This window comes from Centruroides sculpturatus, unplaced genomic scaffold (assembly GCF_000671375.1).
Source record: "Centruroides sculpturatus isolate CEXI.00-Female unplaced genomic scaffold, Cexi_2.0 scaffold1606, whole genome shotgun sequence".
In the NCBI taxonomy this organism is placed as follows: domain Eukaryota; kingdom Metazoa; phylum Arthropoda; class Arachnida; order Scorpiones; family Buthidae; genus Centruroides; species Centruroides sculpturatus.
This window is the reverse complement of record NW_019385762.1, coordinates 10,781-38,067: the sequence shown is the minus strand read 5'-3', so window position 1 is coordinate 38,067 and position 27,287 is coordinate 10,781. Positions and strand designations below refer to the sequence as shown.

Genomic DNA, 27,287 nt, shown 5'->3' with positions numbered 1-27,287 from the left:
GGCAACCCCTGGATAAGGTACGGACAATACTACTACCAAATTCATAAATCCCCGCAGTCCTATTATCGAGATAATTAAGTAGAATATTGTAAAGATTTCTAGGACAATCGAAGCATCTAAGTTGATTTAACAAGGCGGGCCACCACAACGTATTAAATGCATTTTTAAAGTCAATAGCTATGAGTAAAACATGTTCTCCTATTCTCCAAGATTCGTTTATATAATTCATAACCTCGTGTATGGCATGATATGTAGATTTACCTCTAACGAAACCATATTGCTGATTATTTAATACTTTTTTGTTATTGAGGAAAAAGTTTATCCTGTTTATGATAAGACCATCCAAAACCTTACCAGGTACAGAAAGAAGACTTATTGGTCTAAATTTATCCGCTCTAGTAATATTTTCATTGTCTCCTTTAGGTATAAATTTAACTTTGGCTTGTTTCCATTTTTCGGGGAAAATCCCTTCTTGTAAGCACCTATTATAAATGTATACCAAGGCTGTTGGAATAGCTTTAAATGCATTTTTGAGCATTAACGGTGTTATACCATCTAAGCCTGGCGCCTTACGGTTTTTAATTGATTTAACTGCTTTGTTAACTTCTTTGTAAGTGAAGTAACAATCATCCTCGTTGTCTAAGATGTCTTTTATTTTACTTCGGATATGTTTTTGTTGGTTATTGTCTTTTGAGACATCATCTGGCGGAAAATGAACGTCCATTAGGTGTTCCATTGTCTCTTGGTATGTTTTAGTGTAGCTTCCGTCTTCTTTATTAAGGTTAATTGGAATACTAATATTTTTCCTAGGTTTGCATATAATGTAGTAAGGATCTGACCACACTGATAGCTCTCCCATTCTTGTACAATATACCTTCCAAGCCTCAGTACGTGCTTTGTTAATTTGTGTTTTATAATTATTAAGAGATTGTCTGTATATTTCTCTAAGTTCAATTTTTTGAGTAGAGTCCGAGCATCTTTGAAATTTCTTTAATTTTGCCCTTACTTGTTGTCTCAACTTAGCCAGATCTCTATTCCACCAACAAGCTCCCTTTTTTGTAGCACAATATGCAAGTGAGCAAGAGGTGTCTCCATGATGGACAGAAGCAAAGCTTTCAAAACACACATTTGATAACCATAAACTAAGAATCATGGAGGCATTTGAAATATTTGCCACAACATTAACAACAAGCAATTATTTATTGTGACATCACCACAATGCCAGGCTGCAATTTTTAATCATATGTTTAATTTATTTCATTTAAAATATATGCTCTCCACCTCAAATTAGTACTGTAGTGTCTTGCCCTTGTAAATTCATACATTTCTATTAGCAATGGAGTCATACTGGTCATCTATTAACTACTTTCGGAGGAAAATTTCTGAATTGAAATATGACTGCTGGTTTGCATGGGAAGTTTATATATAGTTAATCGAACTTCATGCCTGAGGTTTCCCTATATGGTCTCAGATTTTATCCATTTAATTCCATTTTTGACATTAAGGAAAGACAGACGGACAACAGTTGACAGTGGGAATTTATAGGTCTATAATTTTTTCAAATAGTAGTTCAATAAAAAATCTATACCCATATCTAAGGCATGGCACTCTATATTAGAAATCCCCTAAAAAATAGCAGCAACCAATAAATAATATATATGTATTCTTTTTAATATATCTAATAATATAAATTTACATTTCATCAAATAAGTTTATTTTTCATTTATATCTGTTTGTAATTAGTAATTTAATTTGTTAAAACTATATTAATATTTTTGAAAATATATTATATATTTATACAAAAACAATTATGTCAAAGAAAGTCTTCATTCATCATCATTATTCCAAACTTTGAATCTGCTACAGATGTTCGATATAATCTGCTTAACTGACACTAACCACTGAATGTAGCCAATAACATTTTTTAAACAGTGAATGCTGGAAATTGAGAGAAAGAAGAAATTGAAGATGAATACAGTAATACTTCGACTTACGCAAACCCGGAGTTATGCAATTTTCAAATCTCATTGATTCGTCTTTTGTTTGAGCACCATGCAACCCTTGATTACTCATTCCCCCCACACTATTGTTTGGCTTACATGTTCGAACGTGTTGTGTGGAATTGACACATAGCTACAATTTATTTTGTGTTATTTATTTCTGTGTTTGTTATATCTACGGATACTTGAGAGACTCTATGTGGTGATTTCTTGTAACCGTGAACAAATCAAAAGATGAGATAAGATTAACGAGAACATTTATTAGCTTACATACACCCAACTTGGATTTTACACAAATTGCAAAATTATACCCCGACTTATGCAAATTTGACTTATGCGGTTATCGCTTGGTCAAATAGCGATTTATTGTCAAATTGCGGTCTATTGTGTAAATTCAGGGTATTACTGTATTTGAAAAGCTTAATACATTCTATGCCAAATAAAACTTGTAAAACTATTCTGGCCAAAACAGAGGCTACAAAGTATTAAACTACTGTTTTGTTAAGTTTGACATATACAATTTGCTTAGAATCACTAACTCATTGTTATGAAAGTCCTATGCTTATATTTATGTAACAGTCAAAATGTGAAAATCTGGTAACATTTTTCCTTTGTTATTTATAAAATTTGAAGGCATTATATGAAATACTTGTAAAACTGTTTAAGATAATTTCAAAACATATTACCAATTAAGTTTAAAAATGTTAAAAAACTGGATGTGCCTATACTTTTGAAACACACTGTGTTATATAGATAATACAAGAAGAGATCTAGATGATAATATCGATGTAGGGCATCAAGTGGCTACTGAAAGTCTCCAGTAAGATCTCTTCTTAAAAACACTTATGTACAAAAAGTCTATATTCAAACCAAAATGAAAACTTTCATTATAATATTAATAGTTTACATAGTTTATTACCACAATGAAATTGTGCTTAAAAGTTTATACACTAGCATATACAGTATTTTAATTTTCTATTTGATCAAAAATTATTTTGGAAACTTATTCAATTTTGATAAGCTAAAACAAATTTACCATTATTATAGTAAATTTGAAATTTAATAATACAATAAATATAAACAATAGTGAAGTTCATTATTTCAAGTTTTCTTTGTTTCTGACAAACATACTAATTTTACAAATACATAAATTACCTTTATCTTTATCTTCTCGACATTCACCCAGACTCATAGGAATACGATAGGTAGTGGGATCGTCCGAATTAAGTATAGAGACTAGTAAATCCTCATCAATTTCACGAGGTTCTGGTAACTGCAAAAAGTACACCTCGATTAACATACAAAACAAGTTTTTATCTTTTATGTCTTAACATCTTAATGCATATTAGTTTCAACTCTTAACATTTAGCCAATTTTAAAAGTAAATAAGGTACAATATTATACACTTATTATACATTATTATTATTTCTTATATATGAAGATCACGAACAGTTCACAAATGTCATATGTATTATGATATAAGTCAACTATTAATTAGTAAGTCTTTAAAAAATTTACCTCTGGAGAATGGCAGACATTTAAGAACACTTTTCCATCCTCATTGTCTTTTGTCTTGATACAGAATCCAGGAGATGGCCGAATGGTTTTGCATATTCCCTCTGGACCACCAGATGATAGAGGTAAATTCAGTTGCTTCAATTCATCGCTGGCCTACAAAGAAAAAAATCAAATATGAATTTCTACAGTATTTAAGCAAGACTTTTTATAAATTACTCAAAAGACTTCAGAAAATTATAGATGACACACGGTGGTTAAAAATTTGTATCTGAGTGAGTAAAAAGATAAAATCTAAACTGTCTCTACACAATCACAAGTGCAGGAAAACAGAGCTTTATTCCATAAACAACAGAGTGCCATCATCATTTTTCTTATTAAATACATATTATAAGTAAAGTGGCAAAGGTAAAAACGTGCTTGAATAGACAGCAATATTCTTTGAGCAACAGCCAGTGATAATTCAAAGTTCGAAGAGAAAGAACGTACAGTGGGTGATCGGTGGAACGTTGATTACGATTGGCAGTGTGTGTGTGTGTGTGTGCTCGGAATTTCCTAGTGTTTTACAGTGGATTTCTTGTGTCATAGTGGATAATTTATATATAGTTGGATTTGTCAAAGTGTAAGGATTACAGTGATATCATTTTTGAGCGTGGCTCAAATATTTGGAGAGATGTGAATGTTTGAACTCACGGATTATTAGGGTCTGGTCATCCGGAATTCGATGGCTGATCCACTGGACGTGAAGGTTACAACTCTTCTAGAACAGACAGTGAGTACTTCTTGAATTCTTAGGGTCCTGAGACCAATATTTTGTGATTTTTTGGGATTTTTATGCTGACCATACTCAGGCTTTGGAGGCTGCAACGAGCCTATTTTTGGTGCTAACTATAAATTTTAATATCCATCGTTAAAAAGAGTTAGTCAGCATAGCTATGCCTAGTTTTCAATAATATAGTGTTAATAGTTTTTTAACTAAAGCAATATAAACTTTTAAGAATTTCCTCACTTATAAAGTTTAACGGTCTAGCAGCAGTTGCTATAACAACAGTCTGGTTGCTGTGGTAACCGGACCAACTTTTGGCGTGCACGAGCCAACATTTGGCGAAAGCGGGAACTTCAAGGACTTTTGTGCTGATTTAAGTTTATGGAAGGACCACAGCCATTTATGAGTGGTTTACATCACTTGGAACTAGTTTTCTTCTGACTTCACATGTACTTGTTTGTTTCAGCTTAAACGTGCACTAGTATAGTGTCTTTTTTATTGGGGTTCCCCCTCCATTATGGCTACGGAACCTGTGGTTGAAATTTCATTCTGAGGCGAATAAGCTCTTTGAAGAACTTAAGGGCTATTTGTTTAGTTACCACAACTCCAAATGTGATGCTCGTGAACACCATTCTTTCATTATTACCCAGGTTCAGAAGATTATTGACCTGGCTGAGGGTGAAACACTGAACCCCATCTTGCATTCCATGCACAATTGTTTGGGTGCTCTAGCCACTAGTGAGGAGGTCATGCAGGTCTGTGAATGTTTGGACTTCTTGGCTACCAAAGATGATGTTTGTACACTTGATGAATCTCAGGCAGCTCTTTGTACAGCTATTAAAAACACTAAAGATTCCTTGATGATGGTCAGTCGTTGACTTTCTCCTCACAATGATGATTTTGACTCAAGTTTGAGCACACCACTTTATAGTGACATTACTCGTCATGGCACTCAGCATTCTACTGATTCTTCCCAACTTGAACCTAGTCACACCGTTCTTATTTACAATACCACTGAGCCTGATTCATCTGAATACACAAAAAGCATGTTAACCACTCATGTCAATCCTCATGAGCTTGGTATTGTGGTTAAGGGTCTCCGTAGAATTCAAAATGGGGGAGTGGCTGTTGACCTTGTCACTAATAGTGATGTAGCTGCTATCACTTCTGCTGTCACTGGAATTTCAGAATTGCGACTCACTGTTCACAAGCTGAAAAGACCTCACATTATGCTGATATTGTTTCCAAAGAGTCTAGTTAAAGATGATCATCTTGATGTCATATATACCCAGAATCATTTTATCTCTAATTCAATGTCAATGGATGAGTTTATGCAGTGCACCACTATTCGGTTTGCTGTGGGCAAACGTAACCTCTTTCATCTGAACTGGGTGTTGGAGGCGACTCCAGAAGTCCAGTAGTTTTTTCTGGACTGTCAACCTGTTGTGGACTAGATGCAAGGTGACCGACCATATATCGGTGGTGCAGTGCTTCAAATGTTGTCAATTCGGTCATACTTCTCATCATTGTGTTTCTGAGAGACCAATCTGTAGTCAATGTGGGTGGAGAACACTCCTACAAAGAGTGTGTTAAGCAAAACCAAATACCCTCTTGCTCTAATTGTGCTAGAGAAAGATTTGCTGATAGAGCGCACAACTGCATGAGTCATGAGTGCCCAGTTTACATTCGCACACGGAATATAATCATTCAAAGGACTGATTATGGACATTAGTACCTACATGAATAGTAGTTCTCAGTCAATCTCTATTAATCTGGTTCAAATTAACCTGCAGCGCTCTATTGTTGCCATGTCTGACCTCAATCAGATTCTTGACACTTATGATTTGGCTCTTGTGCAAGAACCTTACTGTTGCAAAAATAAAGTTGCCTGTTTGCGCACCTCTTATGGAATCCTTCAATGTACTGATAAGCGCCTATGGGTGGCTGCTGCCATTGCTAACAAGGAACTGTCTATTCTATTTCACCCTCAACTGAGTTCGGACAAACAGATCTGTTTCGAAATAAACTATCCTAGGTTCAGGTTGTTAGTTCTCAATTTCTACAGCTCCATTATGGATGACATTAATTCCTCTCTACAATTTCTGCAGACCACCATCAATCTTAATAAGGATGCACAGATCCTAATTGTTGATGATTTTAATGTCTACTTCCCCACTTGGGGGGTACAACTCAAGATGAGCATGGTGATGCATTGGCAGACTTTGCCACCTTCAATAATTTACTGATTGCAAATGATCCATTTTCACCACCAACCTTTACTGGTAAAGTCTTGTAAAATGTACAACAATTTGTTCATGTAAAGCTAGATAATCTGGAACCTTTTTCGCCAATTCTTAACAGTCAAATTAACTCTTCATCGATTACACTTATGAGTTTCTTCAAATTTCCAAATAACCATCTGTTTTCATGTGGGAATGGATTAAAGCTTATATCGGGCTCTGTATCATTTCGGAATTTCAATTTGGAATTAATTCAAAAGCTTTGCTTTTCCTATTGCTATTCAACTTTACTCCTGGCAATACACAAGAACAATTCAAACAACCCACATAAAATACTTTTGTTTTTAAACAGCAGAAGGCAAGAATCTGGTAAAATATGGAAATACATAGTTTACAAAAATTATACAAAAATGCAAAGAATCCTTTGCTCTTGCATATAGGATGACCTAGGTTATAGAAGCAGTAAAAAATGGATAAAAATCTTATGTTATATGCAAGTAAATATGATATCATATGTCAAGCAACAGTCTCCGTTGATCACACTATAAAAACAGTCATACAAGTTTAAAATGACATACCACTTCAGGAGAACCATACAGAAAAATGTTTTTTTAAGTGGGATTCCGACAATGCTGCCAAATAAAGTAGACAGTGTTTCACTGGCAAGAACATCATCAATTCATTTGCCTTTTCTATTTCTATCATTCCTTTAGGATTAATTGCAAAAAAAATAAAAAAGAAATTATTATATGGCAAAATCTTTCACCTTTGTCAACAAAATATTGTTGTCCAATATAAATCATTATCAAAAGAAAAAGTCAAGAGTTGGTAAAACTAAAAAAGTTCAATCCTAAATAAATGACTTTGTTCCATATGAAGCAGAAAAAAAAAAAAAAAGATCATTTGTTCTTTCAAGCTACATTTAATAACAACGGACAAAAAAATTTAGTCAGTCGAGGTCACAAAGTTTGCAGACCATCAACCAAACGAACAACATAGCTAACTCATCACAACATCCCACAAACGGAGAAAGTTTGACGTCTGGTACATCCCTTTCAGATAAAGGTTTCGGAACACATTTTATGCACCACCTACGGACATAACAAAGTGACAAATTAGACAACCTGGACCAGAAAAAAGGAAATTTCGTCCATTGTTGTTAAATGTAGCTTGAAAGAACAAATGATCATATTTTTTTTCTGCTTCTTACGGGACAAAGTCATTTATTTAGGATTGAACTTTTTCAATTTTAATTTTACCAACTCTTGATTTTTTCTTTTGATTATGATTTATATTGGACAACAATATTTTGTTGACAAAGGTGAAGGATTTTGCCATATAATAATAATTTCTTTCTTATTTTTTTTGCAACTAATCCTAAAGGAATGATAGAAATAGAAAAGGCAAATGAATCAATGATGTTCTTGCCAGTGAAACACTGTCGACTTTATTTGGCAGCATTGTTGGAATCCCACTTAAAAAAACATTTATTTTCTGTATGGTTCTCCTGAAGTGGTACGTCATTCAAGGAAAATTCAAGGTAAATTTTGTAGAGAGACATGTCCAAACCCAATTTCGGGAGACTAACCGAAACACCGCNTAGGAAACGGACTGGACGGGATACTTTAAATGACCCACAAAAATTACAACAAAACGTAAATATTCGTACATTGATTAATTATTAACAAGTCAAAAAACGATGGAACTTGTTATGAACGGAAGGGTGGACGTCGGTGGGTTTAGGCAGAGTTCGAATGTCCAGTCACCAAGGCGATTTCCTAGTCGCTTCCAGGGTTGGGAAATATGTTCGGTATTCTTGTGTTTATATCATTTACGATTTAAGGGACTAGTAAAAATCGATATAGGGATTTGTCTGTTTTTAGTTATGAAATAGGTATAATTTTTCTAACATTCTTCCTATTTTTTTCACTGAATGATTTATAAAAAGTTTCACCTAAGCCATCACAAAGTTATTAAGGTTATAAATGGCAGAATACCGAATATATTTCCACAGTTTAAAGTGATCGGTAAATCGCCTTAGTAACACGACCTTTGAACTTCTATCACCGTTGTCGCACCGTTTAAGTTTCTTTTTCGTAGCTCCCGTGCTACGGTACTCTTCCGACGAATGAATTACTTGGGAAAAGTTTATGGTTTCTCGATACTGTAAGCATAATTCCAACAATAAGACAGTAGTTTAATAAAATTAACGTGTACGACGATGAGTGATGATTGACAACTTAAGGAGATTAGTGTTTTCTAACAGATAAAGAGTATTGTTCGGCTTTTTATAACCATCCTTTCTTCCATACTATTTTTAGTGTCTTTATTCCACGCCTATGGTGGAAATTCGTCCTCCGAAAGAGTATTTGAACCGATTCTTTTAGTTTAAAAATATTTCGCACGTAATTAATTCTTTGGGAATATCGAAGGCGGGACTTTACGTTTTCGTAAGGTTGTTGTGGACGATGGCGTCCGTTATTTATAGTGTCCGCTATTTAGAAGTAAAAATAAGATATTCCTATTTGAAGGATCTGGAGATTGTAAAAATGTCCGTTAAGTAGACTCGTCCGTTATTCCGGAGTCACCGTCGATCGCTCGTAAGAATAGTGTAAACGGTGGCTTCTGTTTCTTCCGACGTTTTCTCAACTCCGAGACGAAACGCGCCGGAACCATTGCGCCGAGAGAATTACTTTCACCGGCGCGTTTCGGTTACACAAGCAGGTACTTACGGAGACCGCGTACACACCGCCACCGGTAGCGTTGCCCTATAGCAGCGGGCCTATCCGTACATACTGTACGTTCTTTATCTCCCACTATCCGCTTCTAGTCGCGTCGAGAATACACGCGTTTGGATTCGGTGGCCGTCGTCTTTTACGTAAACGGCCGAAAATCGTCATCCGGAGGTAATTGGCTTTACCCCTTTTCTGCTTTAAAAAGCGCTTTCGGAAGAAAAGGCGTTATACCTTGGTTTATATAAATTTCACACGTTAAATTACGTCACCCGTCCCCGTTTCACTCTCTTTAAATATTCTTGGCCATTTAATTGTCGTACAAAGTTGTTAACGGCGCGATAAAAATTATAAATGCCAACGGTGACGGAAAGAAAATGGAAAATTTTCGGGCCCGTTTTCTCTGCGGCAGCTTTTTTCGGCCCGGTATAAAATTAAGAATAAAGAAAATAATAAAACAGTCGACCGTTTTATTGTTATTTACGGTTAAGAAACGGCATAAATCGTTTTATAAGCGGGCAGAGAGAATAGGATAATCCTCCTGCGATTTGCATCGATAATTGACGGGAAGGGACCGGTAAGGAAAGAATAATTTATGTTTTACTTTCGCGTTTTTAATGTTTTTCAAGCGGCAAAGTCGTCTCCAAATGTTTCCGAAAAAAAGTAGAAAGCGGCCGACGGGTGGACGGCCGTTAAAGTAGACGGACAAAGGAAGAGGATCTTCTCGGCACATTTTCCCGCTTAGGAACGGAAGTAAACCAACATTAACGGGCGGAGCGCTTCCCACCGGTTCTATTTAAGGCGCCTCTTTCACGACAGATTTTCCCCGAATTTCCACTCCTTCCCCATTTTAATTTTCCGCCCCGGCCCCGTGGTCGGCCGAAACCCACTCCGGAGGAAGACGTCCGAGCCGGGGGTTGGCCCTGAGGTCTTATTTCCGTCGGAGGAAAAACAGGGAAAAGTGCAGAATCCGAGGAAGGCTCGCCGCTTACAAATTTTCTTTCGGCACCAACCTCAGAGGGGAGGGTTCCTTTCCCTTACCGTCGGTTTTACTTTCGGGGGAGGTCGGACGTTCCAGCGCTTTCCGATGAGTTTACGAATTATCGGAGCGGGAGAATAAAGTTCTGTCTCCACCCCGCCTGGTCAATGCGAAAGGGTAACGGCGTCAACCTTTTTTAAGTCTACCGAAGAAAGAAATCGACGCCGGGAGCGTCTCTCCCACACCCGTTATGGGTTCTCGGCGTAAAGGTTCCCGGCGTTGGCCGAAAATGTGGGCCGATCCGTCGACCGCCTTTGCAGTAATTGTACGATTAACAGTCCGAGGGCAGGAGGAGAAGAGACGATGGTCCCGGTGGGAAAAAGAAAATTTCGTCGGGGGAAGCCGGGCCCGGGACGGGACCCCCTCCCGGAGCACCGACGATTTCCGGCCCCGGGCAAGCGCGAGGAGCGAGCGGCCGCCCGGCGATCTTTGCGCAATTCGACCGGGTTAAGAAACCGGCGTCTTTCGAAATTCCCCGAGAACTAGTTAAGCGCGGGCGACCCAGAAACCGTTTTACCCGCTCCCTTTACCTTCGTTGTCCTCCTCCGCCTTTCTCCCCCCGAAATACCTCCCGATTTCTCATTCGGCCGAAACGTTTTCCATCCGCCGCGCCGGAAAAATTTCCTACGACGGAAATTAGGCACGTGGGGTACCGAATTTCCGTCGGAGAAAATTTTTCCGGAGGGCGTCGGCGTCGGAAGGCGGGCCCGGATCCGCAACCGACGGAAGCTCGTCCCTCCCCGCGCTTTTGTAATGGTAGAGCGTCCTTATTTCCCACAGGCGGGCGTATTTCTACGTTATTTTACGCGTAATATTAAATTCTCACAACGCGTTGCCAGCCGAATTTTTTCGCCAAAAGAACATAAAATTGTGGTGGCGCCACCCGTTATGATATTTTCGTCTAAACACTTTCTACGTTATTAATTATTATAGGACGACCAAAAGTTGGGTTTCGAGGGTGGAGACGAGTTTTATAAAAGAAATTGTAAACGCTAATAACCGGTAAATGCTTGGTTAAGTGGCCACCCGCTCCGTGTATGACGTCTAACCCGCACGCATCACCTGTCCCTTCACTCGTAACAACCGATATTTAATTGTCTGGATGGCTGTTACGCGTCTCCCTCCCGGCAAACTTTCGGAAGGTTTCCACAAAACACGCCAGCGGGGAAACAGCCAACAAATGTCTTCCCCGCAGGGGCGAATAAAGTCCCGAAGTTGCCTTTCTCGACGTTTTCGGGTCCCCCGAATTCAAAAAGGTAAAAGTCTCCGGGAGGCATTCTTCGGCCCGCGACCATACTTTACCCGCATAATACGCGACGGCTGGGAAAGTAAAAAGGGAAACGTGGGAGTCGGAGTCGGACCGTCGGCGTACCGAGTCCACTTCGCTGGTGGGAAGTCAGGAATAATGGTTCGTCCCGACGTAAAGGAGCAAAAAGTGCGTTTCGAGAGCCCAGTAATTGCTGCCGTCGACATTTTCGACAGCAGAAATTACTGGGAAATCCACCGCCAGAAATTTACGTTGCCGGTGGCGGCCGGTTCCGTCGAACACACGGGCGGGAGCGGAAACGTCTTCGCCACTTTCTCGGCGGGGAATTCGAATCCTTTTAAGAAGTGGCCGAGGTGCTGAGAAGGGAAAAGGTGGAGTCCACTGTGACTTTACCGACGAGCGAAGAGGCCCTTTTCTTTGTACCGGACCGCCCCCTCGGCTTCGGAGGCTCCGATTACGCCGCTTCGGACTACCGAATCGTCGACCGACACAAGCCGCGGCCTCCACTTCCATGGCTTTTCCCCCAGCCGGCGCGGCGTTCCTTTCTTCTCCATCGGATTCGGCTGAACCGTCTTTCGGCCCGAGTCCGACGCCGAGCCAGAGCCGAAACGCGGCGCGCCGACGTCGGCGGGAGGGTCGACCCAGAAAGGGAGGCCGGAGGCTCAGTCGAGGAAGAAACGCGGATTGGAACGAATGGCGGACTTCTTCGGGTTCCTGAACGCGGCGCTGCCGCTGTTGGGACTGCTGACCTTGCCCGGCACGGACGACCTTCTGGACTTCTCCGTCAGAAGTTCCATGGACTCCCGCTACCATTATGTCGTAGGTGAGTCCTCCCGCGACGGAAACGCGCTTCCCGCCGTCGCCGGGTCTCCCGGGTTCGGAGGTCCGGCCCGGGGCCCGCCTCCCCGCCGCCGGAAAGAGAGACGGTCCCTTCGTAGCGCGGCGGAAGACGGACGGAGGGACCGGGCCACTTTCCTCCGGTCCCTTTTCGGACGTTACATCGTTACTGGAAAGGGGGTGAAAGCTCGCGACTACTCAGTGGTATCGCTCGAGGGTGAAATGGGAAGGAAAGAGAGGTTTAGGAGAGGGGTGAAGGTGAAATGGAAAAAGAGATAGGATAGGTGGTGAATGGGTAGGATCATGAGCGCCAGTAATCCGTTTTCGGACGGTCCGACGGGGCGGACGGGCCTCTTTTCGGCCTCCTGGGAGCGCGCCGGGCGGGGAATTAGCCCGAGAGAGAAACGGGGACTCGACCGGGTGGCCCGGTAACGGGGATGGGGGTCAAAGTCGCGACGCCTCCGCCCGACCCCGTTCCGTTTCGTCGGCGGATCTCCGTCTTCGGTCGTTTCTCCCCGGCTTAAACGACGGCAGAAGTTGCCATAGTGGAGGAAGAGGCCGAGGAGGGGCCAGCGGCCGCGCTGGTCCCTGACAGAGGTGGAAAACGAGTGGGGAAAACGCAAAATAATGTCGTAGGACCGAAGCCGGCCAGGGTGGGAAGCGCGGGAGTTTTCGTAGACGAGTAGATTCTTTGCAGGAAATGTCGCCAGGATCGATGTCGGTTGGCCACATTTCTTTATTAAGTGCATTATTCGAAGGACGAGAGTCGATCGGAGATGGAGGAATTCTCTCGGCGGCCGAGACTACCGCCAGACGGCTTTGGCTCCGGGCCCTAATTGCGTCGGACGGTAGCGCGGGGTAAAAACTATTATCACGCCTGAGAAGAGCGTCCCACTACCACGAAGAACGGAGGAGGCCGTGGGGGCATTTCCCCCTCTTCGGATTCTAGGGCCGCCCGGCTCTTACACCGCCAAAATCGACGGCGCCCGGCAGGTGGAACTTTTCGACGGAGATTCGTCCGGTAGTCGAAGACGTGCTGCAGACCGCCGACGTTTTTCCATCCGCACTCGGTCGGGCGCGCGACCAAAGGTAAAACCGGGACGCTAACCCGGTGAAAAGCAAATATATTACCGAATGCTAACGGAGGGGTCGAGACGTAAATGCCGGGGTTCACGCCCTTCTCGGACCCAACTATCCGAGAGATGGCCGGACGTTGCGGTCTCCGATTCCCACGAAACTTTTCCGTGGCCGGCCCTAAACGCAAACGGTTCCCGGTTCGAATATCGACCCGCGTGTTCGGCCTTTCAGAAAAAAAGGGCCTCCAAAAAATATACCTTATAAATGTCGATGGCCGAGAAGACTAGCGCTGCAACAACGTCGTGTATGTTCGACCTTGACAGTATTAGATTTTTTTCACCCGTAACAAAATTATTTTATTACTTTATCGTTAGCATTACTAGCCTATTACCTTTATTATTCGTCGCGTCTGAAGGCTTATACGACGAGAAATTTGAAAAATGTCACGTAATTTCTTATTGTCTCTGTGCGATTTTAAAAAAATAAGTAACCTTTTTTTACATGTCAGCCGAATCCGCCACCCATCGAGGAAACCAACCCCTTTAAGAATTGTCCCGGGTGGTCCGACCGGGTTCGTTACGTCAGGGTCTTGGACCGAATTGCAAATAAACGAAAACGAAAGAGAAAAACGGGGCCTTCGCCTATTTATAACTTATGACGCCGGACGAAAATTTTATTTTAAATTTTCGTCGTAGTTTTTTTAGCGGCGGGAAACACCCGAAACTTAAATATAATTTCCAACGAAAGCCAAATAAAGAAATGAGTGAATTTCGATTATAAATAAAGAATTCCGGTTTTTCGTTTTGCGCAATTTGCTCGCCCACAACGTTAATTTTTGCCCGGATTAATGCCGAAAGGAGAATATTATCAATAAGTCGGACCCGTGTCGTTAGAATTGTCGTCGAAGTTGAAACTTCTTCCATATTCTCCGTCGTCGCGGAATCTAACGCACGCTTTCGGGTACGGACAACATTAATCGGTTTATGGCGGGTTCTCTGTATTTCGCCTTTTTTCTGACGTCATTCTCGGGTTTCGGATCGCTGTGCCGACCGGTGGTCCTTCCGCGCCTTTTCGAAGAGAAATTTCGACTTTTATAATTTCCGAAAAGTCCGGGAATTTTCCGCTGGAATTTTTAAAAATTACGGGCTATTACCAGAGCTTGTTTGGAAAATAACTGTTATAATTTTAATTACAATATAATTTAATAAAATGTGTGTGGCGCCATCTGTTACCAGATTTTGTTATAAAAACCTTTTATATTTTTAATTACAGTACTATAAAGGGGAAATTTGTCAATTAAGAATGGTTTTTCGTTCCGTGTTAAATATTCCGTAATTAAATTTGTATCGTTATTTTACATTTCATGCAATAACTTACAAAGTTAATTTTACCAGGGTATGTAGATAGATAGACCAGTGTTCTCGTAACTTCGCCATCCGATCGGGACGGAACGTTTGCAGTTTACTATCGCACCATCTGTTCAAGTTTTAATGAATAGAAGACAATTTCTTTTTACTTTCCCGACTGTTATATATAACAAAGGGAAAGTATGTCCATCGGTCAAAAAATGACTCCCCCAGAGGCACCTGGAGAAGTAGAAAAATGCAAAAAACATTCGGGGGTAATTTCTGTATGTATTGATGTTTTCGCGTGGGGGCACGATTTCGTTCACCCTCTTTGAAGCTTAATAACTCCCGTGATTTTTGTCGAAAATTTCTGAAATTTTGCCGGGAGGTTTGTTTATTAGGGAGATTGATACTATTAAATTTTGATGATTAAAAGTCGAGGAGTAGGGAAATAAATGGTGTGTATCTCCAGTAGGGTTAAACTTAATGACGATTTTACTGATTATTAGATTTATAATGCTTTATAAAACCCATCCTTACCTACAAAATTAATCTTTTTGTCGCTTTATAATAGTTAAAATATAAAAAGTCTTTTTAATAAAATATGATAACAGATAACGCCACCAAACGTTGCCGGGAAAGTTAAGAAACTCGGAGTTTTTTTCTTCTTTCAGACTAGCAGAAATAAAATTTCGGCAGAAACATTTCGAATAATTTTGTCTGGGTGCGATTAATGTTATTTTCCCGTGAATTTCGGCTTGGAATAAATCCTTCTGGTCGAAATCGCTTATAAAATAAATGTCAAAGTAGAGTAATTTCGAAGAAACCACTACAAAACATTTCTCCGAAAGTTCATACAATCGAAATTTACACGGAATAGAATTTCATAATGTTGAATTAATGTCATTTAGCCTACATTTAAAGTCCGGTGTTAAGTAGTATAGGAATTATCGTATCTTTTAATTGGATTTTGATAATTTAAATAATGTGAAATAAGGTTAGGTTTGCTGCCAAGTAAATGAAAAAAATATTTCGTAACGTCGAGGTTTTGCACACTGGACGACGCCAGCCCATCCATCAAATCTTTAGTGCCGAAACTTTTGGCATTTTTGGATTTACGAACGCACAGATCTGTAAACTAAAATATCTATATATATATAAATGATCAGATTACTGTATTTATTGTAAGAATGATCTAAACAAAAACATTCGAAACGTAGAAAATTACGTTAAGTAAAAATCAATGACAATTTAGACCAGTGTTTTTCAACCTTCTTGAATACACGACCCCTTTACAAGTTAAAAACTTCTGGCGACCCCTCCAGGGCCATATTAAAACTATATCAGTGATTTTAAAAACTACGTATTTAATTTTATTTCTGTTAAGACCTAAATATCGATCGAAAAACCAATTGTACTGTAAAATAAACAGGTACAGCCTTCTCACTGAAATTTTAGTTTTTTTTTTATTGTAGTGTAGGACCTACAAACGCTTGTCTTTTTCTTTTACCCGCGACCCCCGTGTAAGACTTTGCGACCTCCCTGGGGTCGCGACCCACAGGTTGAAAAACACTGATTTAGACGACGGTTAAAATGTTTCTTAGAACTTTTCCTTTAGTAAAAATTAGCTTGGCGCTCGGAGGCGAAGAGCGCCAATCTAATTTTTACTAAAGGAAAAGTTCTAAGAAACATTTTAACCGTCGTCTAAATCAGTGTTTTTCAACCTGTGGGTCTCGGTTTCAACCATAATACAGGTAAAAATCTTGTGGGTACCATTTCCCAGCGCCAAGAAGGATTCTAGGCCCAGTAGTTTTTATCTACCAGCGCCTGTAGTGCCTGATAAAGAAAAAAGAAAATACAGCATTTTGGCAATTTTTACACTTTTCGATCGCTTGTATTTCGGCAACCGCTTTATAGAAAATCTTGAAATTTTGCACATTACCTAAGAAAACAATTTTCTTTCGAACGAAATATTCGGAATTACTTCGGGTGTTTAGGGCGGAGAAATCGAACCACGAAAATCGTCAACTCCGATTCCCGTATATGCAGTCGGTCGGTGACTTTTTTACTTGGCGGGGAGTGACTGTCCTGACTCCTAATCAAATGTAGAATTCGAACGTAAATAAACTTTAAATGTAAAATATCAAATTTAAATTTAAAATATGACATTAATACAAGTGCGATATTTGCGTATTTCGTAAATACTGCACTTTACCTCGATAGATAAATGGGTATCCGTTACTAAATTTTGCGGCCGTGGGGTTGCGAATAAGGAAGAACATTTACCTCTTAAACCGTCTGCTAAATTACAGGAATTATTGCAGCATTTTTTAATCGTCGCAAAAATTAATTGTACTTTTTACAAATAATACCCTTCTTCGACGATGGAGCCATTTTAACGAAATACTTCCGTGTGCTCGATCGACAGACGTACGGAATTATAAGGGTATTATTACCTTAAGGACCGGAAACGTGCCGAGTCCCACCCGTTGCCGGCGAAGGAAAATTTAAGGTAAACGTGGAATAATCATTGATAAATTTATTGCAGTGGGAGCGGGATCGGCCGGAGCCACCTTGGCAAATCGTCTGTCTCGAGATCCGTCCATTAAAGTTCTGTTACTGGAGGCGGGAGAGGCGCCCAACTATGTCAGTGAGATTCCCCTGTTCGCGGCGGAACTGCAGCTGACCAAATACGACTGGAGGTATCGGACCAGCAAACAGAAGAATGCCTGCTACGGCATGACCCAGGGGGTAAGTAGACGCTTTTATATCGCTCGGACACGAAGATTGTCTGATCATTGACGACCGAAGTGCTGGCCTTTCAGAGATGTCGGATGCCCCGGGGCAAAGTGCTGGGAGGCAGCAGCATTCTCAATTATATGTTGTACATTCGAGGCAACAGGAACGACTACGACCGATGGCAGGCGGCGGGATGCGACGGATGGAGCTGGAACGACGTCTTTCCCTACTTCCTCAAGTCGGAGGACAACAGAGACGCCGACATACTGCGAAACGGTAGGAATCGAGGGGGCCTCTTACCCGGGTTATAGACAGTTGATCCGCCGCCGCGTTTCCGGTTAACGAAGAAACCGTCGGTCGTAAAATAATTAACGCCGATCGATTAAAGTCTCATTCTATTTACTCGGAATTTCGACGGTCCCACTCCGTCCGCAGCAGAGGAGCCACCAATCGGGAGATGGGACTCTGCCAGACCGGAATCCTCGCCTTTTCCGACGGCGGCCGTAACTAAAAATTTGCGGCCGCGGCGAATCGAAGAGTCGATTTATGAAGCGACCGTCATCCGGAACTGCCGGGACCACTGGCGGAAAGAAATCCGAAATTTCCCGCGGCGCCGTGCGCGCTACGGAAGGCCGTAAGTCGCCCCGCCGCCAGGAGCCCCGGGCGCTGTCCAACTGTCAAAAAACCCTCCAGGGTTGGGAGGTCTTCCTGCTTAGGTGTACGGTAAGTTATTTAATACGTTAAGTGGGTGGAGGGGGGAGGTAAAGGAGGCACTCCCGTCAGCAGCGGGGCGGAAGAACTCCGGAATAGTGGAGGGAGGCCAATTACTGCCTTTAGTTTTGGACGGGGTGAAAACTTGTCAAGGAAAGAAACGGAAAGTGCTCCGGGCTCCGGACTCCGCCTCCACCCTAGCGTGGCACAATGTAAGATTTTGCCAATCTGGCAAGACAAAAGTCATAAAAATAACATGCAAATATTCCCTTATAACGTTTTAAAACCAAAGCCAATAAACAAACACCATCTACAAAAAACTGTAAAGCGATAAGGCCCGCTTGTATTGTTAATCACCGTTCAAAAAGCACTTTTGACTGGATTAGTCGAAGAGAGCGCCGCAACTGTGACGGTCGCTTTTAATGTTCGGTTGCGAAATTAAATCTTTTGTAGGTATTTCATCCAATCGCTGTGGTACGTTTACATCGGGGTACGTAGTTTAAACTTAAATTTGTAAATGATTTCTCCAACCTTTACATTTCTAACAAAATACCTCCTCTCTATATTGGCAAGTTAATCGGAAATTAATTACATTTAACGATTGTAACGGACTGCCAAAAATTTTGTACAAGTTTGTACATCGAAATGTGCATTTTTTAAAATAATCTCTAAGATCTATAAACCTTGTACAATGAAATTTTGAATGCAATAAAATGCGTTTTTGCAAGATAATAAGAGTTACGAAAGTGTCGAGACAAGAATTATACGAAATGTCGAAAAATGAGGATAGGATATGATGACGAAATAAGGTAACCCGAAAATACTACGTTTGCCAAGCAACATCGAAAAATACGAATAATTTAAAATGGTTCGACGACGTAATAGTGATGTTCGGATATTTTCTTGGGGTTTATTTAGACTACGTGTATAAATAAGCTTGATAGAATGTATTGGGTATAGATTGGATGTCCTGTACAAGAAGAAAATAAGAAAAATATACTAGAGTGGTTATTAATTCCGAGGTAACGAAGCCAATACAGGCTGCAAAATATCAAAAAAAAAAAAAAAAAAAAAAAAAGGCAACAAACACACGAGAAAACGATAGTCTTTGTAGTGAGGCTACCGATTCTGACAATGGAAGACTGTAGTTGTGATAGTAAGTAATGTATAAAATTACGTTTCTTTTATATTTTAAGATTTATTCTAATTATTGTAGATATATTTTGATTACAATTAAATTATTCCATTCTTAATATAATTTTGTCCCGGTGGATTTGCGAAATCTTACACTGTGCGTCGGTTAGGCCTTATAAAGTCGGTCGGGCCTTTCGTAAGGCCGACCGACTTTATAAGACTCTTCCGCCTTTGGTAAGGACGTTTCTTTACCGGAAGTGGGTCGTCCGCCCTTCCCGCCCTCCATGGGAGGCCGGCGAAGCGGAAGGAGCCCGAAGATAGGAAAAAGTCGGGTCCGCGGTAACCGTACCTTATTAACCAGGCTCACCCCTTTCAGGCTATCATCGGGCGGGAGGAGAACTGACCGTCTCTCGACCGCCTTACCTATCGCCCCTGTCCCGGGCCTTCGTGGCTGCCGGGGAGGAACTGGGATACCCGGAGACGGACCCCAACGGACCCACTCAGAAAGGTGAGTCTGACTTTTTGCCTTTCCCCCGGCAAACCGAGTCGAATCTTAACCGGGAGCAAAACTTTTGACCCGGTGACGACTCGACCGAAATTTTGCACGTTAATAGAAATAATAAAGTGACGCTTGACCGACATTTGCGATTGGATCTACAAAGGTGGTAAAAGGTAAAAGAAAGAAGGCATAATAATGTAATTTCGGGCTTAGAGAATGACGATAAAATGGACGACTATTTATTTAAGAGTCAAAAACATTTTAACGGTAACTTAAAAGTTTACAGATATGAATATTACGCGTACTTCTATAATTGGAAAATTTAAACTGAATACAAAAAGACTGGTTATCTGTGAGTTGTTTAATTTTGAAGATAAATTAAGTTTATAAAAATACTAGTAATTTAAGAAATTTAAATATATTATCATCTGTATCTAAATACAAGACTTCATAATGGCCATCCTTGCTATCACGTTGCTTACCATTATATATTATATTCCAAAAAAAATGTTCTCCGTCTGTCTGGAAAATTTTAGCCTTGTAATTACAGACAAATATCTATAATTAATCCATTGTATCGCAATTTAACGTTCTTGGCTCCTTTACCATAGAGCTTTAATTTTTTGTAAAGGCTCTGGTATTCGTCGAACAATCGACGTTAATGAATATATTTCAACCTTTTAAATGACTAGTATTTTTATAAACTTAATTTATCTTCAAAATTAAACAACTCGCAGATAACCAGTCTTTTTGTATTCGGTTTAAATTTTCCAATTTTAGAAGCAAGCTTAATATTTATTCTGTGAGCCAACTTCTATCGCCAGAGTGAGGAGAGCTTTTCCCCCGTATCTAATGCGTTTGTTTTTATGTAGGAGAATTTAATTGGTTGTTTTTTGCATACGTTTTGGGCTAATATTTGCAATGGACTGCCTGTAACTAAAAGCCATACGAAGAACAATTTTCTATTGCGGTCTAAATTACAACGGCCAATGTGGAAAGATTTTTCCGATTTTTCTTTACTTCCGTTCGGCATTTTGGACGACTTAAGCTTAGTTCGTTGTAAAATGCGGTTTTTAATTTAAACTTGTTAGAAAAATCCAAGACCAAAAATAGTAAACGCTTCGTAGATCGCTGGAAAGAATTGCCAGCTTATCGGTAAAAGTTCGATTTCCTTTCTTCCTCGGTTACATACTGTATTGTAAAATCGATCGTCGTTTCTTTCGAGCCCACCGGTGGCCGAAAGGTTAAAGTGTTTGTTTGCGTACCGCATCGCGATGTCTGGACTGTCTTCCGGGATGCAGGATGCCTCCCGGAAGGAATTACTATGGGAAACTGGCTCCTGTTTAATTATTACGCATTATCATGGTGAAGAAACCCCGAAAAATGCCTCGTGGATGGCTCGTTGGCCGGCCAACTACAGGTCTTCGACGGTTTTCGCCACTCGGATGTTGGTGGGCCGAGGAATGGTTTAAATAGCCGATCGCCTTATTCTATCGATCGGATCAACTCGTTCTTTCCGACGACCGTTCTCGCGGATCTAAGTAAAGAGGTACCAACAGTACCCGATACTCTGTATCGGGGTATACAGGGGTGGCCGACCTGTGGCAAGTAAGGAGAAATCGCCTGGCACGTGACGTATTGTACTATTTCGATTTATTGTGTGATTTTCAATCATCCTTTCGGCTTATTACCCGAACGCCGTTTTTTTTTTCAATCGGCTTTTTTACGTTTATTCTAATTAAAGCATATTTGTTTAATTTCTTTAAATATCGTTATTCGAAGTCTAAAATTTTGGCACGCGTAAACATCTTTAAAGCTAAGTAGGCTTACTATATGGCACGCGGGCTCAAAAAGTTTGGCCATCCTGCCGTAGGCTATATAGCTTATACGGTGGACGAAGAAAAAATCGGGTACGTTCGCTTTCTAAGCCAGTTTGCAAATTTTCAGGATTTGTAATGCCTCAGGGAACGGTGAGGAACGGATCGCGCTGTAGCACCGCCAAGGCGTTCTTACTTCCCGCCAGAAACAGGAGTAATTTACATATCGTCACCTCGGCTTTCGTCACCAAGGTAATAATCAAATACGAAAATACAGAAAGACGATGGATAATTATAGATAGTGGTGTTCGATCAGGTACTTTTCGACAGTAGGAAGAGAGCCAGAGCGGTGCAAGTGGATCATCACGGCATGAATCACGTGATACTAGCCGAAAACGAGATCATCCTGTCCGCCGGAGCCATTAACACACCTCAACTGCTGATGCTGTCGGGTATCGGACCCCGTCGTGACCTGGATCGCCTAAAAGTAAAATTGTCTTTTCGATATTATCGCCGGGTTGAAAAGGAAATTTCCTGAAAGTAACCCCTAATCTTGGGTTTTCTTCCGAAAATAACGATCTACTCCCGCCATTGCAGATTCCCGTTTTGGCCGATCTGCTGGTGGGATACAACTTACAGGACCACATCGGAGCATCGGGCATCCACTTTACCATCGACGCTCCGTATTCGGTAGTCAGAACCAGAATTATGGAAAAGGATCATCTCAACGAATTCCTCAAACAACGCAAAGGTGAGTCCCGGAAAAAAATCTTTCTTTTATCGGAACTCTTTACCGCTACAAACGACGAATTTCCTCTCCCTCTTCTTTTTCTTGGCAAACGCAATGGAGATTGGGACCGATCGTTCCTCCTCCTTTTACTTTTTGCCCTCCACGACGAAATTTGCTCCGTAAAATGGTATTTTTCAAACACTAAACTAGTAATTTGCACGCTCAATCCGCGTAACAGTCGAGGCTCCTTATTTCCGCAGGACTTAAGTCGAGAGCCGATCCGTACTTTAATTATACGTCTTAAGTCGAACTTTTTAAAGTTCGATTGCTGCGCGGAACAAAGAAGGAGCATTTGTTAAACCCGTTCTGTTATTCGCCGTCGAACATCGTCTGCGCTTTTATTTATTTTTTGGAAAAGTTAACTTTATCGCGAATCCTCACGTCGGGAGGTCCCAAGAATCAGCACGAATGAGGCTACTTTTCGTCCGCCGGCAAATCCAATTTCTGCACTAGACACCGGCAGCCAAAAAGGGATCGACGTCTCGCTTTTCGGACCGGTGCCAAAAATGGTTTTGCGTACGGAGTCATTTCTCACGCGCACGGAACTTGTAGCCGCTTGTCCGCGCTGCGCGTGGCTTTTCCCTTTTTGTTCGAATTGGTTTGAGAACGTAACGGTGATACTCGAAAACCATTTTCCGCAGGTATGCTGACCATGCTGGGCGGAGTCGAAGGTTTGGCATTCGTCGACACTCCTTACGCCAACAAATCGGCAGATTGGCCCGACATCGAAATCCACTTCGTGTCCAGCAGCCCTTCTTCCGACGGAGGTCTGACCATTAAGAGGGTGATGGGCCTTAACGAAAAGGTAGGTACGCGCCGTCTCGCTCCCCACGGTGCTTCGCTCGGTCGTTTTAAATAACGTAAATACATTTTACATTCGAAAATGAAGACAGGAAAATAAAAGTGAAATCTCCGTCTTTCCCTTAGCTAATAACGTATTTGTCGCCGGTTAGGATAGCTTAGCCCTAATTTTCCCACCGTTTCGGCCGTTCGAACGTTCGAAAACGAATAAAATCTGCCCGTGGCGAAAGTCAGTTTACGTTGTCTTCCCGCTTATTCCCGCCGTTCACACTTCGGAGTGGATGCCGGATGAAGGCCAAAGTTAGCCGAAGCCTTCTTTGGTTTCCAGGAATCGTTCGATTTATACAGATGATTTATCGTCATCGGAAAAGTTCTCGTCCGTGACCCTTATAAACAGGAAATGTCGACCCGGATTAAAAATTACAGCGCGATTAAGATGGCGACGTTTTGACGACTTTACGTCGAGAAAGCCTTCGTTCCGTCAGCAGTTTTTATATGTTTATATATTTTTATAATTATTTTCATTAATTTATAACGCTTATTAAATAATTAGTCTATTGGACGATAAAAACACTCGCATCAAGCGGTAGCGCGAAACTATATGTAGTGTAACCGCCGATTTTCGTCATTTTGTCGACACGCTCGCCCCGGCCATAGTTTTAAGGCGGTTCGAGAAACGTTTATAGGTTTTTTAGATTTACGTCTCCAGCGATATCGCCAACTTCTACGCGGCTAGATGGTCGATGCTGACTGGGCCACGGAAATCTGTCGAAAACCACGGCATCGACCAGTTTGCGCCGAGCTCGATAGCGAAAAAAGGAAGGCGTACGAGCGTAAAAGTCTTTAAGGAGTTAGCGGGTGCCTGGGAAAAAACAAAGTAGATCCTGCCGGCGCTCTAGGCAAAGAGGTCTTTTCAACAAAGTTCTCTTCGCAGGTGTGGAAGAAGTTTTACTTGCCTTATTTGTACAGAGAGAGTTTTTCGGCTTTTCCCATTCTGCTACGACCCAAGAGCAGAGGATTTGTTAAATTGAAATCGACCAATCCTTACGATCCTCCCGTCATCGATCCTAAATATCTGTCTCATCCGGACGATCTCAAAGTCATCATCGAAGGTAAAGTAACTTCTTTCTTTAATTGATTTCGTGTTCGTCGTCGGCCGAAACGCAAAGTTTAGCTGGTCTCCATCCTCCCTTTCCGCTTTCCACTATCGGAAAGACAGAGGAGAGAATGGGGAAAGCGATTTTTCGTTCATATAACGAAATGAAAAACTTTTTTCAGCTTTAATGATTACTGAAACAAGATAAACTTTAAGAGGTAACAAAATTTAGAGAATAATTATAAAAACACATTAATATAGGAACTTTACTTTAAACAAAGAATGAAGCTTCGAACAGCGATGAAAGTTCTTACTGGTGCGATCCCTACAAGCGTCTAGCCCCCGACAAAACATTAGTTTTAAATTATGACACCACGGCGCCAGTGGTGTGAACTGGATTTGTGTCGGTTTCGATTTCGGTTGGCGGTGACAAAATATTTTGCTAATATACAGTGGGTTGTCCGTCGTATAAAATGGAATGCGGCTAGTTTAATTTGAAATATAATCATAAGCAAAGCTTAAACAGATATATTAAAGCCGGCAACGATAAACATATAAAATTATTTAAATGTAATTTGTGTTCGGGTAAATAGCACAAATATAAAATATTATCACACTTCGGCGAGATACGATATTACATATTTATATAAAAACTATTTTCCGGGAAGCTAATGAATAATGTTAAATGTATATTTGAATTGTAAACTTGTGTAATTTATATTTGGAATTTGATGGTATTAAAATTATCTGTACCGTACAGTATTTATTATTCGAATTTTACTATTCGGATCCGGCGAAAAGACTGACGTTGAGTATGAAAAAACTCGTTCGTTGATAAGTAGAGTAATACTCCGAGTTACGTAATACGCGACTTAGGTAAAGGTCTACTGTCCGCATTACTTACGTAACTCGGGGTATAATTAAAAATTTAACTTATTTTCATTTTTAACTAATACAAATTACAATTAAAACATTCGTAATTTGTAACAATGACCTTAATCTGACACAAATCTAGTTCCCGCCATTGGCGCTGTTGGCCTTAGCGGCATAGTTTAGAACTAATGTTGGCTCGTGCTAGACTCTTGTATGAGCATCTGCCATCAATAACTTAGTAGTGTCGACTTACTTCCGTTTTCTTCTTCGTTTACATGTTAATTAAACATGTTACCTCTATTATAAAAAGTGTTACGGAGCTTTCCGTTCTGGCATTGTAATACGAGGAAGCTCGCTATAGTAATTGTTAAATGCACGATTCTTTACAGTTAACGCACGCTATAAAAAATTAACACAGCTAGCGGAAAAGTCGTTCTGCCATCTAGTGAGAGAAAATAAAATAAATTCATACATTGCCTGACATTAAGCGGAAAGTGTTGACGTCATTAGAGAATGTGCCGAATGGTTTAACTGAAGCAACGTCACGAGTGACGTTCCTCTTAAGTCGTTTCTTCCCATAAACAGACTAGAGAAATTAAAAAAATATTTTTAAAAAACCGCTTTTTATTCGCATAAATGCGCTAAACAATAAACAATACAGTACTTCTTTTGTTTCATCTTTCAGTGTTCTTCGTATTACGGGACCAAACATAAAGGCGTGGAGCGTTGATGGGAAACCAATTTTGCAGGGAGGTTTCTTTATTGGGGGATTGATGTTATTAAATTTTGGTGGTTAAAAGTCGAAGGGTGGGGAGCTAATGGGAGTCGTGTTTGTCTCTGGTAGGTTGGGACTTAATGACGATTTTACTGGTTATTAGCATTTACAATTTTTATTTTATAAAATTCGTCCCTACCCTCAAAATTAAGCTTTTTGCCATATTATAACAGTAAAAAATATATAAAGTTTTTAAAATAAAATATGATAACAGATGACGCCACCAAAATTTTAAATATCGGGAAAGTTGAGCAACTCGTTGCTGGTTTGTTTTATGTAGACAGTCGGGCTAAAAAGGGACAAAGGTTTGGCTTTTGCAAGATTTACAGTGCAATTCACAATTTATGGAGATACGTGTAGTGAGTATCATCTGTTATGAGATTTACTTTAGTTCTAATTTTTTGCTAATTGCCAAAATTATTTGCAAACTCTAAAAAATTGTTTTGTCATCGGGAATACACATGGAGGCCTATGTAAAGTTTCGACTAAATCATGGGTCACCAAACATTTTTCACAGCGGGTCAGATAACTGAGAGAATGACGAGTGCGGGCCGCATAAACATTTTGTTCAATATAGCACACTGAATACACAAAAAATAAACACAACCAACATATTTACTCGTATTTACCAATATACAATTGCTGCAACAAGTTCATAATCGCTTTTGTTAGGAACGACGCCATTGCAGGTATTGTACTAACACAAAAAGCGTTCTGATATCCAATGTCGCAAAAAGTCGCCGAATTTTTTATTTGGCTGATTTTCTTAAAAATTATATTATTGAACCGTTAGAAGTTCGAATCAATTTCCCATTAGAAATAAGGAAAAACAAATTAATTCGTTCCCATACCGAAAAGATACCCACTTTGATAAACTTAAACAGCAAATATATATAATTTAAGGGTTAATGTTCAGGGTCGTAGACCATCATGGCGGCTCTTCCTGTTTTAGCCTCGAAACCGGACCGCTTTGGAGACGACGTGTCACGTGACGACGCGAGCGAACGGCGGCGGCTGCTGCGTCGCGATAAACGGGGAAAACCGACGCGCGGGTTAACGTCTATATACGTAGACTCATGGCGGCTCATCTCTGATTCCGCAAAAAGAAAAGGAAACAGTGGGGACGCACGTTCTAACCTAACCTAATCTATTCTGATAAATTATCATAATTATTACCAATTATATTATTAGAATAGGTTAGGTTAGGTTAGAACGTGCGTCCCCACTGTTTCC

The 27,287-nt window shown here is 40.6% G+C and overlaps 2 protein-coding genes across 3 annotated transcripts in view; one reads left to right on the top strand and one right to left on the bottom strand.

Moving 5' to 3' along the window:
* Nucleotides 1-5,808, bottom strand: part of LOC111641870 (PIH1 domain-containing protein 1-like) — a 28,602-nt gene extending 22,794 nt beyond the window's left edge. Inside the window, exons 1-3 of the mRNA XM_023388122.1 lie at nucleotides 5,650-5,808; nucleotides 3,519-3,671; nucleotides 3,156-3,273 (exon numbers count right to left, since the gene is read on the bottom strand). Of these exons, the coding sequence (XP_023243890.1) occupies nucleotides 3,156-3,273; nucleotides 3,519-3,671; nucleotides 5,650-5,808 (430 nt within the window). The remainder of the gene's footprint in view (nucleotides 1-3,155; nucleotides 3,274-3,518; nucleotides 3,672-5,649) is intronic.
* A 6,424-nt stretch (nucleotides 5,809-12,232) lies between these two features.
* LOC111641869 (glucose dehydrogenase [FAD, quinone]-like) overlaps nucleotides 12,233-27,287 on the top strand; it is a 19,209-nt gene continuing 4,154 nt past the window's right edge. The window contains exons 1-9 of one of the 2 annotated variants that reach the window (XM_023388120.1): nucleotides 12,233-12,382; nucleotides 17,368-17,570; nucleotides 17,645-17,834; nucleotides 19,780-19,911; nucleotides 21,850-21,971; nucleotides 22,036-22,206; nucleotides 22,317-22,470; nucleotides 23,151-23,314; nucleotides 24,245-24,422. In XM_023388120.1, coding sequence (XP_023243888.1) covers nucleotides 12,253-12,382; nucleotides 17,368-17,570; nucleotides 17,645-17,834; nucleotides 19,780-19,911; nucleotides 21,850-21,971; nucleotides 22,036-22,206; nucleotides 22,317-22,470; nucleotides 23,151-23,314; nucleotides 24,245-24,422 — 1,444 coding nt within the window. In that variant the 5' untranslated portion in view covers nucleotides 12,233-12,252. Of the gene's footprint in view, nucleotides 12,383-17,367; nucleotides 17,571-17,630; nucleotides 17,835-19,779; nucleotides 19,912-21,849; nucleotides 21,972-22,035; nucleotides 22,207-22,316; nucleotides 22,471-23,150; nucleotides 23,315-24,244; nucleotides 24,423-27,287 lie in introns of those variants that run through there. The other variant, XM_023388121.1, reaches the window with a different exon arrangement.